At 36.0% G+C, this 21,799-nt stretch overlaps 1 protein-coding gene across 6 annotated transcripts in view; it reads right to left on the reverse strand.

Moving 5' to 3' along the window:
• The window catches only part of KDM4C (lysine demethylase 4C), a 279,669-nt gene that overhangs the window by 112,453 nt on the left and 145,417 nt on the right, over nt 1–21,799 (reverse strand). For 4 of the 6 annotated variants that reach the window (XR_008233386.1, XM_052776206.1, XM_052776210.1 and 1 more), the window contains 2 exons: nt 21,266–21,627; nt 18,807–18,918 (listed from right to left, as the gene is read on the reverse strand). Coding sequence is in view for 5 of the 6 variants with exons in the window: in XM_052776206.1 (XP_052632166.1) it covers nt 18,807–18,918; nt 21,266–21,627 (474 nt within the window). In the remaining variant the exon portion in view is untranslated. Of the gene's footprint in view, nt 1–5,510; nt 8,335–9,427; nt 9,644–18,806; nt 18,919–21,265; nt 21,628–21,799 lie in introns of those variants that run through there. The other 2 variants (XM_052776211.1, XM_052776209.1) reach the window with 2 other exon arrangements.

Below are 21,799 nucleotides of genomic sequence, written 5' to 3' on the forward strand. Positions count from 1 at the left end.
TCTCTAGCATACAGGTCTTTTCTAATGATATATTGAAGAAAAATTGTTTATTTCAGAAGAAGAAAATTCCAACAACATAGAAATGTTTAATGAAGTACATTAAGCTGAATCATCACATTCCTTCATGACAACCTTCATCCACTTTATGAAAAAGTGGAGGCTTTATGGGTCTCCTCCTATGATAAATTGTCACGCATTGCTACAAAAGCACTATAAAGTTGATAGCATTTTTATCAGTGTTGAATAAAATATGGATTAAAATATTTGTCTACAAGCAAGCCAAATGTAGCAAAAATAAATTAATTAATATATCCTGCATGTGAATTTTATTCCATTTTTTATAGTTTCTCAAGAGAACTAATACTAATTCAATAAACATTTGCCAATAATCCAGGTAGAAGGACAAATACAAAACGTGCAAAAAACCTGTCACCAATTCAATATTCAGCAGCAGAGCTTTATGGTGAATAATGCAGCCGCAGAAGAATAGCAGTGAAGAAATAGCTGAACACAAGCAAGAGATGAAAATATAAAATGCCGGCATCACTTTTATAGCTTTCTGAGTTACTTATCTTTTGAGTTAAAAGCTTAACTAAGCTTTTAGTTAAAAACATTCTGTCAAATCATATTTTTTCTATTGCTTGCTGTGGAGCAGCTCAGAACACCTGGCATTTGTTTTCAATAGTGAACCGTGTCCTGTTTTCAGCTGGGATAGAGTTAACTGTCTTCCTAGTAGCTGGTACAGTGCTGTGTTTTGAGTTCAGTATGAGAAGAATGTTGATAACACTGATGTCTTCAGCTGTTGCTCAGTAGTGTTTAGTCTAAAGTCAAGGATTTTTCAGCTTCTCATGCCCAGCCAGTGAGAAAGCTGGAGGGGCACAGGAAGTTGGCACAGGACACAGCCAGGGCACCTGACCCAAACTGGCCAACGGTGTATTCCATACCATGTGACGTCCCATCCAGTATAGGAACGGGGAAGTGGGGGGGCAGGGATTCGCCGCTCGGGGACTGGCGGAGTGTCGGTCGGCGGGTGGTGAGCAATTGCACTGCGCATCATTTGTACATTCCAATCCTTTTATTATTACTGTTGTCATTTTATTAGTGTTATCATTATCATTATTAGTTTCTTCTTTTCTGTTCTATTAAACCGTTCTTATCTCAACCCATGAGTTTTACTTCTTTTCCCGATTTTCTCCCCCATCCCACTGGGGCAGAGGGGGAGTGAGTGAGCAGCTGCGTGGTGCTTAGTTGGTGGCTGGGGTTAAACCACGACAAACCATTAGAATTTGTCATGCTGCATGTTTGCCAAGCCTTTGAAGAACTAGTTTTACAAGGCCAGGTTGGAGGATGGCCTTGCGTATGCCTGGGAAGATGTGGCTGAAGACAGTCACGAGTATGTGTATAGAATGTTTTTATCTTTAACTGTTCTGAGGACTGGCAAACATCCCAGCTGAGCCAGATATGCGCTCCTGTGTTAGCAGCGTTGGCTATATGCTGTGAGTCCTTTCCAGATCTTTGTTGAAACATAGATAAGTTTTATCCTTTAGTGAAATAAAGGGAATCTTGTACAGAGAGCTTGAGCGCTTAATTCAATCGCCGCACTTGCAATTTTCCAGAACTGTAAAATAAATAGCTCTGAAATCTGTGCCTCTAGTTCCATCTTTACCTATTTAAATTTTCCCTTACAGAACAGTCTTACAAGTGGCTTCATTTTTGCTAACTTATTTTCCGCATTCTTTCTTTGATATTATTTTCTTTCAGGAGGTTATACTGCCATTATTTTAAATAATTGCATTATAGTTGTGACCTCACAGAGAATTCAAGGCTTGATAGTGCCTTATAAAGAAAAGAAGGAGGAGCACAAAATTTGTTGTGAAGGTTTGTAACTTAAATGTTCCGTATCTATTATCCACTTTGAAACTGACATCCTTGGATTGCACCGCTCCTTATCACTGCTGAATAATTCTCCCGTGAGGGTTGAAGTCTTCACCCTGAACCTCAGCCTATCAAGCTCCTTGTTAGTCAAAAATCTATGTTCGGATTTCCAGTCCTGGAATCAATTCTAAGACGATAGCTCTAGTTCTCTCACATAGTACTCTGGTTTCCCACTGCCTCAGCACATTGCTGAGTTCATGACCATATTGGTTTTGCTTTGGATGAGAACCATATTTATATCTTAATTACATATAAACTCCACAATTTCAGTTCCCTCTTGTGTGATCTTTACAAATCCTTTCCAGACTGAGGGAGTGAAAAGAATGCAAGAGCCAAGAATAAAACTGGCAGCACTCTTACAACAGTTTGTTGCTTTCAAGAGCTTTTCATTTATTTTCAAACTTCATTCCAAATGAAGCCAGGGACAAAGTGTCATATGCAGATGTACCGGACTGCATCTTCCACAACCTCCAAAAAATTTAACACTATTTTAAAAAATTTATTTTCTCCTTTGCATTATGTTCAGACTAAGTACTTCCAGTTACTTATTGACTAGAAGCAAACCCTCATTTGCTTCTGATCTCTAACATCTCTAATTATGCATTCCATCTCCTTTGAGGTATGACTGTCTTAGTGCTCCTTACAGCAGTCTCTTAGTCTCCTTGCATGAACTACAGCACCCAAGCTCTCTGATGTAATCCTACTGTGTATTACACCCTCCAGTCTCTCACTCTTCTCCATCATAACAAGCCCAGAAGCACAGCCAGGAAAGGAAAAATATCCCTCCTCCTTTCAGAGGGAGACTAGCTAACCCAGTACTTCTTAAATGAATGTTACACTAGCAGTATACAAAATTAAGAATAGACAGAATGGATGTTCTTAAGGGATATAAGCTTTGTCTGGTTGTCTGTTATCACTATTGTACGGCTTGTGAATATCAGTTCTCTTCAAGAATTTCCTAGGCAACCTCGAGCTTAATTTATCATCTTTCAAGGGCTTCAGAAATATTGGTTCATCTCCTTACAATCAACATTCACGCACCCACACACTAAAATCTTAAAATGTCAAAAGAAATTGATATTAAAAAAAAAAAGTTACAGAGTACGTGACTCCCATTACAGAATATGACAACCATGTTGCCTTCAACAACTTTCTCACCAGGTAGAATTTGCAATCTTCTATGTAAATACTCTACATCAGCAGAACTTGGGCAGTTTCACTTTGTGTGCTTTTTCCAAGGTGCATCAATATCACTGATAGGAAGAACTTCCAGGTCAGCTTCTCAGGTAGTACAGATGGGGTTACCTTCCTGGTTTCCATGAAGTCAGAGAAGTTATGTACCATGAATAAAAACTGAGAATTTGGTTATCCAAAACAGGCAAGGAAATAAAACCCAGCTCTCCAACTGTTCAAGAAAGCAGAGAGTATATAATCACTTGATGTAACAAACCCTGCCATCTTGGCACAGTTTATAACCTTTCTTCACTTGTCCATTCGATAATTCCAAAGTACTATTTGTGTCCCCAAAAAACCTGGAAAACTTGAGGGGTTTTTAGAATTTTTTTTGCTATTTATCCAGTACTTCTCACTTCCTCTTGTTCTCTTTAATGACTCCTTTCATTACTTACTACATAACTGAACAGCAATCAGTGACTTAGCCTAAAAAAAATCTACTTTCCTGACTAACATTGGTATGTGTAGTTTCAGGGTAGACATTCAGGTGCCTTATGTGAGCTTGGTGGTTTTTGACCAGATATATCTGTTAGAAGTATGAAAGTGCCCAGCATCTTCGTATGCTTCTATGCAATGGTATAAAGGACACAAGGCAACTGCAACCTCCAGTTGCTTCCATTCAAAATCCACCTTAACTGAGGATTCTCAAAGTAAGAATAGAGAACAATGTGTGGTGTCCATACTGACTGAAAAATCTCAGAAGCTCCACTGTCATAAGCAGGCATACTTTGTACTTCAGCTATGTATATCAGTGCCATTTCCCAGTACTCAAGACGTGCAAAAACCATGGTGGAAGCATCAGTTCCCACAGTGAAAGAGATTCAAACATTGCCATCCAAAAATAGCGCATCTACTTTACAAGACCAGTACATAACATTTTATGAAGCACTATGAACATGATGTTCCACTAAAAGTCTTACATATTGGCATTTTTCTGAAAGAGCCTGAGAATGTTGTCTCAGTTCCGGTAGAGCAAGTTTTGATGAACAGTCACTGACGCAATGCTGCCAACCAACAACACTCTATGATAAGTGCCAATATTCAGTCAAACCTTCTTTGTGATAAACTCGCCTCGCTCTAACAGCAGCTACCAACGGCCCAAGACAGACAATCCAAATGATTCAGGTCAGCCAACACAGTGATATGAAACACAATATATGTCTATGGAGAGCATTTTCTCTGTGCAACACATGAAATGGTGCTAGGGAATCTATCTCGACTTCTATGTCTGCTGTAACTTGGATCAAATCACTGACACTTCCTCACAGTTCCCTGCCAGTAAGTGCATGAACAGGACTCTGTACAAGTGTGTAGCCAAATTCCCTGGTGAGAATTCTGATGTGCCGTTTGCTTTTTTCAGCTTTTCAGCATGAAACTTACATTCCAAATTAAGAATTAATCAAGACAAAAGTGAATAATGCTTTCTTGATATTCTTTGGTAAAGAAAAGTCAAATAAACTTAACTATAGTACAGGATACATCTTGCTGTCAGAGGGAATAAAAGAAAATACAGGAGTTGAACCTCCTAGCCATGACAACGAAATTCAATATACATTTGCAGCTCAATCGACAGCACTGTTCAAGAGATTGCAAACTCTCATGCATAACACATAGGCACGCTAACAAATACTCAAAGAACCATCTTTAAAGTCTTCGGCTGATATATTTCTGTTGTTTAATCTCCATCTGAATCATGACACTCTAATTTTGATACAGTAATTATTCCCCTAACAACCAATATTGTCTAAAAAATTGAGGCCATCACTTCAGCTACAAAAATAAACATCTCTTTAGCAGAACACCTTCTCACACAACACCATGTTCAAGTGTAAATGTTATGCTTAACCTGAAATATAAGTGCTACTTACAGGAGTTCTGTGAATTCAGAATTACTTAACAATGCAACAGAACTATAATTATCTGATTCACTTTCTTACAGTCAAGCTCACTCTTTTCCTGAGACCATTTGTCTCTGGAGAACTTCAGCAGATAAGACACTGTGCTCAGAGGATGACTATACAAAGATTTATGTGCTCACCCCCTGCTTCAAAGTGAAACTATGAGAAGAGCCATCCAGCACACTTTCTTGGATTGTATTAAAATTCTGTAACTATAAAAATACAGTAGAGGGTTTCTGTACTTTAACTGCAAAAATGAAAATCCTCTGGTTATCACATGAAGCCTTTACTATCTGGAATGTGACATGCCTGAGGAACTGCATGAAATAAAAATTAAATAACCTACACTAAAATAAACCATTATTACATTAAAAAGGACTGTCTACACAACGTCTTGCACCATGTAAAAATTCAATGAAACTAAATTTTTTTTAAAAGATTTAAAAAATAGGACACTGTATAAGAAAGAAAAATAAAGACTTGTACTTGTACCATTGGAAACATCTATGTAGACACGACCCCCAAAACTCATAGCTAAGGCAGATCAATCACAGCCGGGAAACAAAACTAAGAATCACAGAACTTCTACAACCTATTATCCTTGTAAAGTTCAAAACATGACTGTAAGTATACATTATAAAATAAAATCTAATTTCAAACCACACCCTACCTTTCCAGCTGTAAATTAAGCTTCACATCACACCTGTGTAATGAATAAGGGCCACAGGGACAGCCTAAGATTTGGTTCATTAACCAGGATGTGTTACTCAAAGGAAACAAATGTGGAATTATCATTCAGAGTTTCAAGAATTCCCTCATGCCAGAGAAAGAAACAAAAAAACCAAAGATGATCTTATTTTTAAACAACTTAAAAGGACCTCCATGCTCAATGAATATTTTCTAGGAGAGAAGAAGAAATCTTGGGCATCCCATATGTGGAAGAGGACCTATTATTAAGCAGAGACTCCTTCATTCTGCCTAACAAACAGTGGCAGTCTCCTGAAAATCTTCTTGATGATGGAGGTATATTTTGTATGGAAACCAGGGCAGGGTTCCTCTAGTTTACACTTTAATGTTCCATGCATCATGTGACTGATCAATAAACCCCTGAAACTGAAGAAGGCTCAGAGGACATGTGCAAGGGCTCTGTGCTTTTGAATCTCAGGGAAGAATCTAGGGAGTGACTGCCCATAGCTGTTGCAAAGGAAAACAAGTCTATCTCAGCATAAAGGGGAATGGAGGGTGTCCTTTGTTTTAGATAAATGGCTGTATCAGCTGGCTGGATCAGCTGGTTGTCTAAATGTTTTTCCCTGAGTTAATCAGAAGACTGCAAATGTCTTCCTGAGCCAGCCAGCTCAGAATATGGTAAGTGTGTATATAGCTCACTTCAACACTGAGTATAAAGACTGAACATTGAACAAAATGAACTTTGAAGAGAGCAACAGGTTTGAGCTGACTTCAACCCACATATTCCTTCCCAGCAAATGGTGACACCCAGCATCATGACAGCAAGCATATACAGAAGAGAAATGGGAATCACATTTACATTGTGATCCAACTGTATACTGCAATTGCTATATTGTGCTTATATTGTGATTTCAGTACATTGCTGTATCACTCTGCTAATGCAAAATCCTTTGTAACATCAAATATCTTCCAGTAAATTTGGTATTAAATATTAAATACTTCTTGTATGGGACATCTAAAAGAAGCCAGTCAGAGAGTATAAGACTCTGGTACAAGGAACGCAGAATTCAGTTCTTTAGTACTGGCACTTAAATTGTATTTACAAGTAAAAAGACTGACTTGAGTTCTGCTAGAGTGTTAGGCATTACACTTTAAAGCAGCCGGAAATTTCATGGATAATATGTAAACCTTCAAAGTTGGAGCATATGTTTAAATCAAGTTCAAAGACTTTTACTGGATACACGTGGACAATATATCCTACTTGGATTCAAATGTCTTATCAACACATCATTAAATATATCACTGATTTTGGTATGCTTTGATAATAACTATGTGGAGTGGCCTTCACACAATGAGATTGACATTTCTGCCTCTTACAGCCTCCCAAGGAGAGCTTATCATGCAAGTCTGTTAGTATGCACTTTTTTTTAAATACTTTTACAGAAATGAAGCCTGTTTCTTGTAACGTCTGTTATGTTTCTGGCTGTAATTATATCACGTATTCATGCTGAAGTCTAAAATGGATCAATACCAGCCCAAAAATAAGTGTTAACGGGATGATGTAATGCAGGATATTCCTATGCATTTAAAGACATCTCTTCACTGCCACCCCTAACAGTGGTCACAGATTTTGATTCTGCATGAACCACCAGGACGTTTTTACTTCACTGCAAGTATAATGTTTTGTTGTAATATTACTTTAGCAGATACAATTCATAATGAGTTAAATATTTTGTTTCCTAAGGGGATAGACCAAGTGCTCTTTTTTCCAAAAGAAAAGCAGAAACGCTTGATGAGCCAATTAATGACTTTAAATAAATGCATAAAATTTATTATAAACCTTACTGGATCATATTAATAATTCAACCATAGTGGTAATGATACTATAAGGTGATTAGCAATTCCAAACTCTGTAATAGTTACTGCTATAATATTTGTACCTGAAAAGAATATTTATATAGGATTAATTAATCTCTGTAACGTAATTGTGGATATACCAGTTCTCGTTAATGCCATTATTTATATGCATCTATCCCTTTACATATTTAAGAAAAGTGAAACAATTCATTAAAACAAACTGTGTAGACAAAAAGAAAACTATAGCCCAGAATCTTTTTTGGCACAAAGGAAACTCCTATAACAAAAGTACTTACAAACAGTTACTGTGCTGCTTTCCAAGTGGGTAAGTGAATGAAATAAATGTTTTCACAAACGTTACTGGTTTAACAGTTTGTGGCAAACTTGCTCCAACACTCAATACTATTGCTTTGAACAGTTTTTGCTTACTAAGTTAAACTTAAATTCTCAGACAGAAAACATTTGGGCCATTTGCAGAATGGGCTGTTGCCAGTATTTGCTGATTTAACCCAGCAGATGTGAAAAGCCATAGATGCTAATACAGTACAATTTGCTTTTGCCAATCTCAACAATGATTTTGTTGCTGGAGGTTATGTTCCACTGATGTTTCCTGGCTTTGTACAGCAGCATTCTCTGCTATGAAGAGCATAGCAGCATCTGTTATTTTTCAGGTAGTTGAGCATAATCTCAGCCCAGGGAGGCATTATCTATAGTTTCAAATGTCCTGGAGGAAATAATAATAAGAAAAAGTCAGTCAGGGAAAAAGACTTGCAACTTCAAAACTTTACTGTTCCTGCAGTATATCAGCAAACTCAGTTTCAGATATTGTGTTTCTTTTTTTCAGTAATGAAAGCCATAGATTTCATAGCAAAATATGAAAATGTAAACTTTTTAGATTCTTGTATGGCACTGTACAGTAACAGTACTGTAAAGTAGGTATACATTTTTGGTTAGAGAGTCTAATTGCTGAATTATCAATCAATACTTCAGTTCTCATAAAAATTGTATGTAAAGATAGCCATACTGAATCACAGCTCTATAGGCTAAACTTAAGAGCTCCTAGATTAAATAAAGTTTAGCTCACAAAATAAGCTAATGGGATGCTTTATTAAAAAGAGTAAAATATAAAAAAAGTGTAAAACATAAGTTGTAGCAGATCTCAAAATATTTTGAAAGGTCAGAAAAATTCAGAGTTCAGAAAATTTTTCAAAAAACAATTTGACAGAATTGAAAGATGTGTTTAGATATTGGGATACTCTGATTTTTCTTGAGCATATCATTAGAGTCCCATAATGAAATTGTTTTGTGATTGAACTGTGTATTGCAATTGCTACACTTTGCTAAATGTAATTTGTTCTTGTATTGTGATTGAACTGTATATTACAATTGCTACACTCTGCTAAACGTAATTTGTACTTTCACTGTGATTTAAGTGCATTGCTGTATCACTCTGCTAAATCGAAATCCCATGTAACTTCAACTAATTTCAAATAAGAAAATTTTGTGTTATTCATTAAATATTCCACACATGGAATATCTACAAGAACCTGGTCAGAGTGTATTATACTCTGACATTAACTGGCATACTCAGCAGGATATTCCTGAGGGTGAGTGGTACCCATTAAAGAAGTAATGATTACTTAGGCAAAAACATACCTTCTGATTTGGTGTTAGTAACAAATAAGAACCTAGTAGCGAAAACCTGCACTGTGATTAAGAATAGGTAGTGATAAGACTGGCTGCAGACAGGACTACTAACATTTAAAAGAGAAGATAGAATTATTATAAATACTAGCAAAGGCTGGAAAAAATCTCACCAGTAACTTTGAAAAGGAAGGATGGGAAATCCATAACCAGGATTTTTCATAGACAGCAGAACAAAGCACTGATCCCACTGATATTTGGGATGAATTTGAAAAATTGAAAGGTTCTAAGTTGAAGAAAGGAGAGAAAAGCAGGGCTTTGCAGTTGCTGGTATTTACCTGTGAGTAGTAGTGCAGAAGTTAGAAGAAGAGAAATGAACACATAGCATGCTAGAATAAGAAAAAGAAACATTTATAAAAGATAACATAATGCATAAGCAACATACATAGAGAATTAAAATAAGTTCTTAGACTCAAAGTTGCAGCCTCAAATCATATGTGATGCCCATACACATAAGGAGCATTTACTATAGTTTACTGAAATAGACCTCATTCAAGTGATGGCCACCACGTATACCAAGGACAATGAATGATCAAGAGATACCTGGTTTGATACTGATCCTTTCCAGGGTGATGATTCAGGTGACTCATGAGAAGAAAGTATTATGAAAGTGTTTGCTTCCATGGCAAAAACCAAATGAACAAAGCAATGGGCCTGAACTAGTTGCAACCCACATATTCCTTCCCAGAGACTGAAAACATCCAGCATTGTGACAGTGAGCATATTGTTAGACACCAGTAATGAAATTCACATTTGTATTATGACTGAATTACATATTGCAATTGCTACACTCTCCTAAACGTAGTTTGTACTTGTATTGTGATTTGAGTGCACACTGTACCACTCTGCTAAGTCAAAAACCCATGTAACTTCAACTGACTTCAAATAAGTAAATTTTCTATTATGCACTGAATCTTCTGTCGCGGAATATCTAAAAGACCCTGTCAGACTGTACTGGAACCCAACTTTTTCCTCTAACAAATGGCAAAGTAACTAAAATGTATTTGATTTACATTGCTATGCTGCTGATAAACTAACTAACTTTGAGAAAGCTCTGAGGACTCATGGTGTAGAGAATAAGTCTACATTTACATAATGTGTAAAACTGGTTTTACAAGGCTACAGTGTTGATATTTTTTAAAACTACCATTTTGGTTTGCTTACTAATTCTTGCAACAAAGTCATTCTCTACTTCAAACTGAGCCCTAATAGTTAAGGCTCAAATTGTCAAGGATGTCTACTAATTCTGGCTATCTAAGCTGAAGCACAAGCAACAAATTCTTATTGACACTACAAAACATGGACTATCTAGTGACTCCAGAAATACAGATACTTATTATGTCCAAAAACCAAGCTCAAAGGTGACCCACTAGTCAAGCAGCCATATTTAAAATGTAGACATGAGGCCACAGAAAGGGACATGTTCTTATATATGTAAGAACTGCCAATATGAAATATGTACAGCATATTTGTGTTCTAGTTTCCATTTTTATATATATGTACATCATAGCAATTCCAGTAATTTCACCTGTCTTTACACCATGTAAGTTTAAAGAATAGCCACTGTATTTATAATTTATTTCAAAGAGGCATCACATCAAAATCAAAACAGAAACAAAAGAAAACCTGCTGGAATTTACTGCATAGCGTATCAGCAAAAAACGAAGCTGTCAGTGCAATATCATTACAAGAACAGACTACAAGCTAAAGACTGGCAGATATCTGCTCTCCTGAAAAGCTTTAATTCACAGCACTGTAGAAGACTTATTACCAGCTGCTTTCTCCATTCCATTCCCCATGTAATTTTTTACAATTTTTAATGAACAAAATTTTTACTTTGCATTCAAATTCAATTTGCTTGCGGTCACTGTACTTACCAGCTAGAAGATTCGATCAATAGCTGAAATTAGATTGGAATTTTTAGGAACTGCTATTGCCATCCACACACATGCTTACTGATTTACTAATGAAACATCATAGTTTGCCATCTAGTTTCAAGAGCTTACTAAAGCTCTTTTAAGCTAACCAACTCCAAATATAGAATATGTATTTAAATTTACATTTATTTCTCATAATTAAGGATTACTTAAACCTGAAGGTCTGATCATGTATATCTTTATCCCAGTATTTGGTACATACAATGTCAACAATGTAAAATTAGTGTATCATAAAGGATTCAATGAAATACATGCACTTCTCTACATAAAAGACAAACCCATTATTTTATTTAATTCTTCCTCTTTATTTAAAATTAATATCTCATGAACCTCTGGAAACTTAAATGATGACCCCTGAAAACCAACACTAGACTAGTCCCTACCTTTGTCAATTACCTATCGGAGTTAACAAACATGCACAATATTATCAGTGTAAAAGTATTAGCGTAGTAGGCTTTTTCTCCCTGATTTTCTTTCTGCGTTCTAAGAATTTTCCAAACTAGCATGCAATCTAATTCTTGCTATTTCCTAAAACACTCTATAAAACTTGTCCAACCTACTTGTCAGTATGTCATCTGTACAAAAGGGGAAAAACACAGAAAACTTTCTCCCAATCTTCAGGCATTTCTTGCCTACTAATAAAAAGGGTCACTGAGATATGACAGAGTTATTTGGTACTTCTTTATTCTAGAAATTAAAACGTATCTTCATTGACCATACTGCCGAGTACTATACAGTCAAATAAATATCCAAGTATTATGCTGTTAAGAGTGTTTTAGAAGTATTACACAGCAGATTCACCAACATACTCTCATTTTATGCTGCTCTAGAGACAAAAACCAGTACCAAGTGGGGAAAACTTATTTTATGGTTATTTTATACCTCTCAGGCAGCAAAAATCTAACCTATGTCAATACACCATTCCTGCATAAGTGCCTCTGTGCAAAGCACAAGTGAAATTTTGAGGAACCCAGTTACTTGAATGCTTACATTTAAGATTGTACTGAAGTTCTCCACTGACCCAAGGCCTTGGGTAGTTACTTATCTTCATAAATTAAGTATGGAAGATGCAAAACAGAAAGACTTGATCACAGGTCCAAATTCACATGACAAATCAATGCCTGAATTGGAATTATAAATTAATAGCTTCAGGCTACAGTTCCTGCACAGATCACTAAAACAAATACCCCATAAACACTCCATACACTAGACAACAATTGCATTCAAACTCCCTCAAGGACCAATTACTTAAGTGTAATTATTTTGTACATTTAAAAAAAAATATATATTACACACACTTCTCAGCCAAGAAAAAGCATTTAGTAAAACCCCATTAGCATTAAAATCAAGTCACTTCCAATACTGCTGGTTTACAAAGCAGCTTCAGATATTGACAAAGGCACAAAAGAGATAACTCTATGGGCTAGATTTTTTTTTATTTGGAAAAAAACCAAAACTACTATGATATTTTGGAACTAGGATAATTTATTAGGCAATCCTCTGTACCAATACCTCAGGGAACTAATCCTTGTTAAATGCAATTCATACATTTTCTGTGTTTCTCTTTGGACCATAATTATAGAAACAGAAACTCAACTCCAGAAGATAACCTTACAGAAGAAGCATCTGTCTCCTTTGCAAACGTCATACCCAGTTTGCCTACTGACTCTATAGCTACACTTGAGAAGGCTATTGAGAGGCTGCACAAATGCAGCAGGAAATCCATTTTCATCTTGGCACACTTGATAATGAGAAATTATACATGCCTCTGTATCTAAGACTAAAGTTCTGTCCACTCCTTTAAGAGGTAAAATATTATATTTTAAAGCTAAGAAAGCTGTGCAATTGTAAGGTTCATCTAGAGGACAATGAGTCTTAATGATCCCCACACATACCACTGTCCAGTAAATGAGGCATAAATGTTAGAGAAACTGGTTTGTATTCCCCTCTTGAATCAAAATAATGGCTACTCTTAGATCCTGGCATTTGTAGGTGTCCACTCTAAGGCAGATAAGCACTGTTGTGAAAGATGTCAAGGGACAAGAGCTGCCAGTGGCAATAATCAGAGCTTTCAGTTCTCGCCATTTCTGAACATCAGCTGCTAGCCCAGAAGTTTGACAAGAGTACTGGACATTCAGGAAAAGCTTGTATTTGAACTTTCAACACCTCCCTCTCCTAAATACCTACTAAGGATTCTACGACAATTTTGTAAAGTTGTTTTGAGCCTTCAGGATACCACACGTTATGTAAGTGCTAGAACTTTTTGTTAATTATGGTAATCAAATCTTGAAAATTGAATTTAAACAAACCAGAAGCAATGTAGGTACCAGAAGAAAGGATAGAGAACACCTAGCATAGTGATACCATTGCAACTGCTAGACAGTGCTGGTCTCTTCCAATGCTAGATGATGAAGCATGAAAAATGCAAATTCTGTACTTTATTAACTCATACTCACACAAGAGCAAAATATTTTTAAAAAAGTAAAACTCTACTCAAAAAGCAGACCAATACAGTATGGGAGTGAAAGCAATACTGCAAATTATAATACTAATGTGGCAAAAATAAACATGCCTTTGTTAACTGGTTAACAAATTCTTCTCTACCTCCTAAGGAACACCAGAAAAAAAGAGTTAACATTTCTTTCTGAAATAAGTAACAATCTTCAAGCAGAATCTGGCATCTTAAGCTCCGAAGCAAAAGAATCACAATTGTATCTACAAGTGTAATTTCCCCCTATTTCAGCATGCTTAACCTATTTATGACATTACTGAACATGCCTTATATGGCTTGACTTATAGTATCAGATCAAGCACATCTCACAGGATGCTGAGAGTGAATGTAAAAAACAAAGTTTTATTTTATGACACAAATGAAGGAAAAATACAGCTGTAAAACTAGCAATTTTCACTCATCAAACTCTTGTCCAAGCCACTCTTTCCATTCACAATAGTTTTCTCTCTGTTTCCTTAGCTTACAAAGTAACAAAAGCAAAACGAATTTGAACTTCTGAATCATATTTAAAACACTAAAAACCATATACAAAGAAACCCATACTGAATTCAATCTATACACTATTATTATATCATTTAGGGCTATGGCAGATTTTAGTCAACTTGAATCTAAAAACAGTTTCTAATGTTGCGTGCCCAAATATTGCTGGAAAGAAATCTCTGGGACTAATCAATGTGCATCCAAAGCCAGCATGCTTGCTCCTTCTGCTGAATTTGCTTTTTTTATTGCTTAAGTGAGCAGAAATATAACTGCACTAAATACAAAAGAATAATATTACCATAAGCTAATATACCGCATTGAGAATAAGACCAAGGTTCATTATGTAAAAATTATTAGTATTTTGAGTGTGACATACAGCTCACACTGTATTGTTGTACTTATTTTTCTAAACTGGAAGCCTGAGCTGTAATTTCTGGGATTGATTCCCCAGTCCCCAGTACTTCTCATTGCTCAGTCCTTTAGGCATTAATTCCACAAAACCAATCATAATAAGGGTGTCTCAGAAGTCAGACATACATAGGGAAATGCTTCAGAGAGACTGGAAAAAAAAATATAAAATTAACACCAATAGACCACACAGAAACAATTAAACCTATCATTTTTCTGTAGAAGAAACATTTAGATCATAAAAAACCATAAACATAAAGAAGCATATGCAGTGATAAAAAGAAAACACAAAACTCAATGTCCAAGCGATCCTGTGCAAAATAAATAATTTCTGCCAAAGGACTCTGTATTATAGCAAATCCAGAAAGTCTCTGCTAAGATTCAAGCTTCATGCTTGAATTGAATGAACAACATTCATGCTGTTGAATATGATAGTATTCTGTTTGCAAAATTATGATTCTGAAATATCTGACAGTGTCAAAGAATGTTGCCTTCAAATTGTTAACAGCCTCTGATCACCTCTATTCACAGAAACTTCCTAATAGAACCCCAGTATCTGAAGGACTTCAAATATATTAATTTGAATATAAATTATCTGTATTAGAAATGGCTACAGACTATCCAACTTGTGGAAGGTGACATGATTTGCAGATGAACTATAAAGCCCCCATTTGTTAATTTTTCATAACAGCACTAGCACTTATCTTCTTCTTCCTGCATTTTGTTTACATTTATGATTTTACTGGACCCAGATGAATTAAAATATAAACTGATGTATCAATACACAAATCCTCCTTGTAAAGGAGTAGGTGAACTCAAAAATTATGGTACCTAGAGACTATAGTATCATAGCCATTATCGGCATCATTTTTGTTCAAAAAAACACAGAGAACAAGAACTGAGTAAGTATGCATGCTGAATTACATTTCTGGTAACTCCAGAATATGGATGAAGCACCTTCATAAAGAGGAATATAGTCATTAGTACATTGATACTGATTACTCCGCTGATACCCAACAACAAACATTCTTGAATATAATCAGAAAAATCTCCTTTGACTGGCACTCATCTAGCCACGGATCTTTAACTCACATGCCAGCATGCGCCAGGAAAGCTAATGAGGCTTCAGTTTGCCAGTCTGCCTCAGCAGTTCTTCAATCTCTGTCTTGCATGTAAACATTCTGCTCTCCCAAAACCTATTGTTTGTCTTCTGGTGTTCTCACAAAAGCATGCTGATGAATTACATCACAATGAGAAACAGACGCATGAAAGTAATATCAAATTCCAGTTCCAGCTAGGAAATACCAATAACTGCCATTTCCAATAAAACTCTTCATTACTTCCTTCAATCAATAAGCAGACAGGTGCTTAATAGCTACTTGAAATTATTCTAAGACAACATTTTCTTTCCTAATAAAAATACACCCTCAACTACCAGAAGGACAATCATCATGTAAATAGAAAAGATTGGAAGGTATATGACTTCTTGTTGGGATGCTCCTACTTTCACACAAAATTAAGACACCAGGAAGCTGACAAACTACTAGATAAGGCAGCAAATGAAGAGCAGAATCCTTGAGATTAACCAACCAGTGTCATCACATCATCATCTAGCCAGATTATATCATATGCAATCCATGCCTAAATAGGAATTTTACACTATGTTTTAACTATAAAGTTGAAAAAGAACCAGCAGGCAAAAGGAATATAATCTCTAATTAAAAAAGAGCAATTTCACTGCAACTTACCACATATTTAAATCTTTAATTACTTTACTATATGAATCTTAATATTAATATCATCCTTTTTGTGTAAATTACCATAACACTTTCTGAAATACGCTCTGTCTAGCCCTCAAGGTATGCAAACATATCCATATATGATACAGATCATGGGCCTAAGCTTTCTCTAATTTTAAGAAAGATGCTTAACAACTAATTGAAGTATCATGCCTGGCAAAACTGCAGCTCAGATAAAAAAGAGAGGGTATGGCTTTCCCAAACTAGTGAGATGGAAGATGCAAATCAATGAATGACTTCAGGCTTCGAACAAGGAGGGAGATGTATTGATGACCGACCAGTTAAAATTACAGCACCTACCTCAACAATGGCTAAATTGGTGCTAACTGAAAGCATAATATTCCTTAGTTACAAGAAGAAGAATCAATTAACAGGCATGCTGTCTCTCTCTGAAGTCAAGAAAGTTTATCTGTAGCTGTAAGAAACAGCTACTGTTGACTAGAGGTAATAATTGTGGAGAAAAAAAAAAGATCAGGAAGCCCAGCAAGATTCTTTTATCATTTAAAGTATAAAATAAAAGCTCCAAGCAAAATGCAGGTACAAAGTGCAGGTAGACACTGAAGCATACAGCAACGTTGGAACCAGATGTGTAGCCACAGACGGGATACCAGGCCCATTCTGCACCACACAGAGTATCAAAGTGTCTAAGGAGAGTACATGGACCAAACTCCATTTCTGCTAACTGAGGAGATTCTGGAGAACAGTACCTGAAAAACCTGTGCATTACAGAACTAAAATGCTAAGGCAATATGAAAAAGGAATGTATTTGTTTTCCATTTTGATGGATAGTTTTGATGCACAGTTTGATAAGCTTCACAAGCCATGTTTGATAGAATAAAGTAGCTTTATTCACCAACTTTGGCTGGCTGTATATGTGATTGCTGGGTAAAGCAGATTTACTTTTTCTACTTACTTCAGAGAAGCAAATCCCTATCTTGGGTAAATTTCTTAGCTTTTGTAGCCTGTCTGCACAAGATGATGGCTCTCTAAAGTTAAAGCACTCAAGTAAGCTCCCAGAAAGAGCATCTGAGAAGTTCCAAGTATTGTTTTAATATTTTTGATCACTGCAGTATCTAGTTACAGAGCACTAAAACTCATGGCTGCAGAAGTATTTACTTATTTATTTTGCACAGAACTCTGTTCTATATATCACTGTCATTTATCATCATTATTTATGGACATGCTTCTTTTTCTTAATTTGTACTTCACTCTATTGCTTGAAGTGCCTGAAGGTACTGTACAGTATACAATAACATGCGTATGCTTCTTATTTATTCAATTTAATTAAACAGTGGAATTTTGTGGTCACTACTCAGCATTAAAATAAAATAAAATAAAATGAAGTACCTAAATGTCAAACCAGAAGCCCAGTCTACGCATTCCCAGGAGGGCCATTTACCCTGCTTCCAGTTGCTTTCTGCCACTTAAAAGTAAGCAGAAAACTGCTCTAAGAAAAATTCTCAAGAATTGTTCAGCTGGGTAAACAGAGAGGAGACCTTTTGCTGCTTTCTAATACACAAAGGTTATTTTCATTATGTCTAAAAACAGAACTATGTTTTTGCACCTTTTTTTGTTTGTGAAAATATGGTACTTACTTTCAACGTCTTGCACACTATTCACTACGTGCAAACCTGCACACTACTTACATACAGTTAGAAGCAGATATAGAGACATGAAACATGTAGATGACACATGCATCAAAATCAGCTTTTACATTATTTTAAATCATTAGAGTAAAAATGATTTACCAAAACTACAGGGAGAGGCATGTTCTTTCTTTCCATATGAAACTAAGCAGAAGCCTAGAAATCAAGACATATGTAAGCTCTCTTGATAAGCTTTTGATGATACCCAGAAGTCAGTAGCCTTTTTCTTGAATGAGAACTATAGTATCTTAAGACACTGACTCCCAAATGTCCAATGTCTATCAAAAAACAGACAACAAGGAAAAAGTGGTTTTAAAGCAGTATAGGGGACTAGGGCTTACACCTAAGATTTGTATTCAAAGGATTCTTATGTCACTTTTATCTACATTTGCAGAATTAAAAACTTGTTCTTAAACACAACTGCTATGTGTTCTAATAAGGAATATTTGATCGGCAAATATACTTGTTTTAAATGACGTCTTACTGCTCAGAGCTTTTTGCGAAGACAGATCCAATGTTTTTAGAAGAATTTGAGTGAAAACAGGCAAAAAGTACATGACCTGTCTGTGGATTCAGAGGCCTCACTGTTTACATTTCCCATGCAGAAAGAAATTATTTCATCTTGGTTGCTTTTGCAAATATCTCTATACAAGGTGTCTCATAATCACAGAAAAAGATCATCAGAAAAATATAATAAATAGTACACTCACCTTCATCACTAGTTGCTTGATGTTTAACCAAAGTCATTGGAGATCTAGCTGGGGGTTTATTTAGTGGATGACGCCAACTCTTAGATACTTTCTTTCTTTCAAATTCCGCTGACTGAAAAGGAAAAAACAAAACTAATTTAGTATGTAATTCTGCAAAGTTAATTTTGATGAACAAAAACATTCTTCTGTAAATGAGCACAGATGTCAATTCTGTAAATACTATCAGGATACTTGAAGCACATTTAGTGTACCAATAAAACATTTGTCTCTAATTCAGAATATACACTTTAATCAAAAAAGAGTAATCCTTGTCAAACACAAGTGGTTTGACGTGTAAGTTACTGCAGCCCTTCCCAAATTACAGAGCATAAATCCTGGTTTGCCCAGGTGATGTCTGAGAGGAAGAACAGCCCAAACAATTCTGCAGAACCAGAAGTACAATACAGCCACTAAATGTGGCTGGGAAAATGAGGCAGAAACCCGCTGACTTCATTTGTGAAAGAGTGCAAAATTCCTGAGGAAGTAAAAAAATTATCTGGAGTTTAGGTAAGAAATTAGGAGTCCTGATATGCAATTAACATGTTGATTTGGGATATGAGGAAATTCTTTCCTCCCTCAAGCATCCTTATGTACTACAGCTCGAAGTTATCCAAGCTTCAAGAACTAAAGCCAACGCTACAAACTCTAGAAGCGCAGCTTTCACAACTCTGTATTTGAGTGCCAGTGGGGGAATCATGAAGTAAAAAGCTGCTGATGGTATCTGGAGGTTCAGGAGCAGAGGAAAGGCAAGCACACTGGCAGAAGGGTGGGAAGGACAGTCTCACACAATTCCTATGGACCACAGCTCCTCAAGACCCTGAATCTAACCTAGCAGGTTACACACATGCCCCTTTACTGATTTGAGGGTTGAAAATTACTACTATAAAATGGGAAGTAAATCACAAAACAACATCATATTTACTGTGATAAGGAGAGGGAGGAAGATGTGGTTAAAGCACTGGACAGGTTTATGACCTAGAAAAAGTTACCAACTAAGTAAAAAGAAGATCAGACTTTTTAATTGCATCTGTACAACACACTTCTTCACTTAAAAGAGAAAAAAAGAGTATGCAATTATACTGGAGAATATCTGAAACCTCATATATAAATGGCTGAAAGGCACAGAAAGAGATAAATATAATCTCTGCTACATGATGATTAAAACACTGAGATGTTTATAGTGCTCCTTATTATTACAGCAGAAGGGTTGGAGCCCAGATTACTAAAACTCACAACAAAAAATCATTAGTGCACAGTTCATGTCTGTGAAAGGGTCAGCTTGATTTTAATTTGGCTTCTAAAATATATTTCCCACTAAGTCTGGCAATCTGACAGTGGATTTCCTGCTCTCACTCTGCCAAACTGGGATTGAACTCACAACTCAGAAAGCTCCTGTGACTACCACCACAGCTTAATTTTTCATCATGCTTCCTAAAGTCAGCTGCCCACCCTTCATAGCAGAATAGCAAGAGTAAAAAAAGACTGTAAGTTTGTACATGCCCCAATGAGAAAACATTATTAAACCTACTATTTAAAAATTAAAAACATATTCCTTTTATGAGAGGGATCTTTTCTTGAAGTGTTTCCTTTACATGTTTTATGCCATTTCCAAAATCCAAGAACAGCAGGTTTCAGACCCTGAAATCTGTATTATCCTTCTATAGCCATGTCTTGAAGATTCACTTTCTCCAACTTCAATACTATGGATACAGTTTCAACTAAAGCAAAGAAGTCCATAAGATTTTTACAAACTATGTGAGATAATATAATGGAATGAAAGGAAACTTTGTTTCCACCTAACTCAATGCAGAGATGCTCCTCAGCTTTGCTTCATCCACTTCTTCATTTGAGAAGGGCATCAGTCCAAAAATACATTACCATGTGCTTCCACACGGACATGTTCTGCCCTTAGATAGTAAGTCTCTCAGAATCAACCCATTCTGCTGACATTTTACTAGCACACTGTTAAGTCTCCTTAATACTCAGTCAAAACAGCCATTTTTTTTGAAACAAAAGTAGCTGATACCAAAGACAGTACTCATCTCTAATAATTTCAATTTCACATCAATAGCAATAATTAAAACTGATAGCCTTGCTCATACTGGCAGGCAGCGAACATAGGAATAGCTTGAAAATAGTTGCTGACAGTTCAGATTCACAGATATAAAGTGAAATTACTAGGTATCTAAAATCAGAGGGAAAATATGTCAACACGCCAGCTCCCGAAACATCCTACTTTTGGATTCAAATTCCCACCCTTGCCTGAACACTTCAAAACATGTTCAAATTAGCATCTGATTAAAATCATGCATATTGTTAAGTGCTTTAATATGGATATCAGGTCTCATTAGAAACATGTTCATTCACATTTCATTAAATCAGGAATATATTACTATAACGATGTAATTTGCTTCACATACACTCAATGTTTCCATGCCATCTTCTTCATCCTTTTTTACAATGGGCACTTCTCCATGTTCCAAGCTATTTCCACAACTTTCTAAGTCGCTCACATCATCCTCTATCAGGACATTTTCCTCCTTATCTGGGTTTTCTGCTTCAGAAGCTTGTCCCTTGGACTTATGGTATGGTATGGATGAAACAGACTGATTCTGAGATTTCAAACTCTCTTCTTTTCTACAGCTATCAGAAGCGGGTATGCGGGCCACAGAATCTTCGAATGTAAAGAGAGGATGATTGGAATCTGTCCTGTCCTCGTCTTCCATTTTTGTTTTCTCTAGTACAGGAACAGGGCTCAAATACGAGTCTGAATGGATGCTTCCTATAGATCAAGAATATGATTTGTTAATAAATCTCACTTTATATCACTGTATTTCATTTCAAAATGATCTGAGGTATTGAAATTCAAAGCATGGTTCCTCATTTAGAAATCATACAGAAAAGTATTTGGTAGAAGGACATACACAACTGTGGAGTATAGCTTTGATCAAAGA

Source organism: Harpia harpyja, chromosome Z (genome assembly GCF_026419915.1).
Source record: "Harpia harpyja isolate bHarHar1 chromosome Z, bHarHar1 primary haplotype, whole genome shotgun sequence".
Lineage (NCBI taxonomy): Eukaryota > Metazoa > Chordata > Aves > Accipitriformes > Accipitridae > Harpia > Harpia harpyja.